General features: G+C 46.2%; 1 protein-coding gene across 1 annotated transcript; it reads left to right on the forward strand.

Annotated features, from left to right (window-relative positions):
* The first annotated feature begins 423 nt into the window (after positions 1 to 423).
* On the forward strand, positions 424 to 1,347 carry LOC138908087 (uncharacterized). Its single transcript, XM_070198727.1, has one exon. It carries the CDS (start codon positions 424 to 426, stop codon positions 1,345 to 1,347), a length of 924 nt encoding a protein of 307 aa, XP_070054828.1.
* Positions 1,348 to 1,808: the final 461 nt, after the last annotated feature.

The following is a 1,808-nucleotide window of genomic DNA, read 5'->3' on the forward strand; positions in this document are numbered from 1 at the left end:
CACCCACAGTGTCATCGATGCAAATGAGCACTTGGTCAGGGAGTTCTACGCCAATGTGGCTCACATCAAGAAGGGGACAAAAGTGACAAAGGTGAGAAATTTGAAAGTCCTCTTCGACGCCTGCTCTTTGAACACTTATGTGGGATTCGAAGAAGTGGAGGAAGTCCAGTACCTAGAGAAGTTGGTTCTGGGTGAGCTCGCCCTTGGCTAGCTGAGATTTTGGCCGCCCAAGGACCATCACCACCATGGATTACGACAGGAGCTCCAACCCTCCGGGCCACCCTCAATTTTGAAGCTAAAAGGTGGAAAACCTTTGTGTGTAGCCGGATTGATCCGAGTTTTAATGAGAACAACCTCCAACTTCCCCGGGCAGTTCTGGTGGCTTCTATTATGGTGGGGTACCCGATCAATATCGGTGCCATCATGTCGACCAACATCACATTGGCGGTCCGAAAAAGTGAAAAGTCCTACCCTTATCCAAACACCCTCACAGAGTATTTCAATGATGCTAAGGTGGAGCCGAGGCCATATGACACAAAAGTAAAGGCCAAGAAGCCTTTCTCATGGTACCACCTGCAGGGTGCTAACAACCCAAAGTTCAAGGGTAAGGTCACTACCACCGTCAGTCAGTCTGACGAGCCATCAGGGGTGGGTTCCGAGGCTGCTGCTGAGCCATCTACAGCTCTCATGCCTTCCACAGCAGCTGGGCCTTCCACTGGGAAAGCTGAAATGCCACCATCTTCATCTTCTAGGCCATCAGTTGCAGTACCAGTGCAAGCCTCATCCACTTATCCTCTCACTGCGCTGCGAGTCTCCCACACTTTGGCGAGCCTCAATAGCTGGATGCAGACAACCATTTCTAAGCTGTCTGACATATCCAGTACTGTTGCAGCACAGTCCTCTACCCCAGCAGCACCACAGGTCCCTTCGTCAGTGGAGGAAACATTGAAGAAGATTCTGGATAACCAGAAGACTGTTATGGATACACTGGTGGCTCACGGGGGTGCTATTGAGGAGTTGACCAAGCAGGTGAAGAAGATGAGGAAATCCCAGGATTCAAAGAAAGCAGTGGACAGTTTGATAAAGGAGGTGAAGAAAATAGCAGCAGCAGGTGATTTTCCTTTTGACCTACTGATGGAGACAGATCCATCAGTACCAGCTGACCCAACAGCACCATCAGCAGAGGCACCAGCTGGCCAGTCTGACGAGCCGGATCTCACTGCCCCCACTGATGAGGAGATGCTTCAGATACTCACCAACCCTATTGTCCCTCAGCCTAGTGATGATGAGATACAGTTGGAGGAGACTGAGGGTGATGATGCTGCCAGTCACCCTGAGACCACATAGGGAGTTTTCTTTACTCTCTATCCTCTTTTGTTTTGATTTTGCCAAGCATTGAGGACAATGCTTGTTCTTATTCTGGGGTGGTCTATTTTGGTTCATTTTGAATGAATGTGATGACATTTGATTACTTTTGGGCCTGTAATAACTTTAATACTCTTTTTCTTTTATTTTTATTTTCACCCTCATTATGTATATATTCATCCCTCTTGTATATATTCTATTCCTCTCGGTTTGTATATTTATTTGCCTTACTTTCAGTAGTTTATTTCATAGCTTCTTCATTTTGTTTTCTTAATAGTATAGCTTCTTAGTTAATTTAATAGCCTCTTTTTAATTTGTTAGCTTCTTTTTATGTTTTAGTGAACAATAAGCCTTTGGTTTTCTCAATGCTACGGTTCTTTCCAAAGGTGGGTTTTGTGTGAACCGGGTGACTCTTCCCAACGATGGATGGCGTGACAACCTTC

Source organism: Nicotiana tomentosiformis, chromosome 3 (assembly GCF_000390325.3).
Source record: "Nicotiana tomentosiformis chromosome 3, ASM39032v3, whole genome shotgun sequence".
Classification (NCBI taxonomy): domain Eukaryota; kingdom Viridiplantae; phylum Streptophyta; class Magnoliopsida; order Solanales; family Solanaceae; genus Nicotiana; species Nicotiana tomentosiformis.

Coding starts and splice junctions, on each gene's coding strand:
- LOC138908087 (XM_070198727.1), top strand. CDS start 424: ATGTCGACCAACATCACATTGGCGGTCCGAAAAAGTGAAAAGTCCTAC.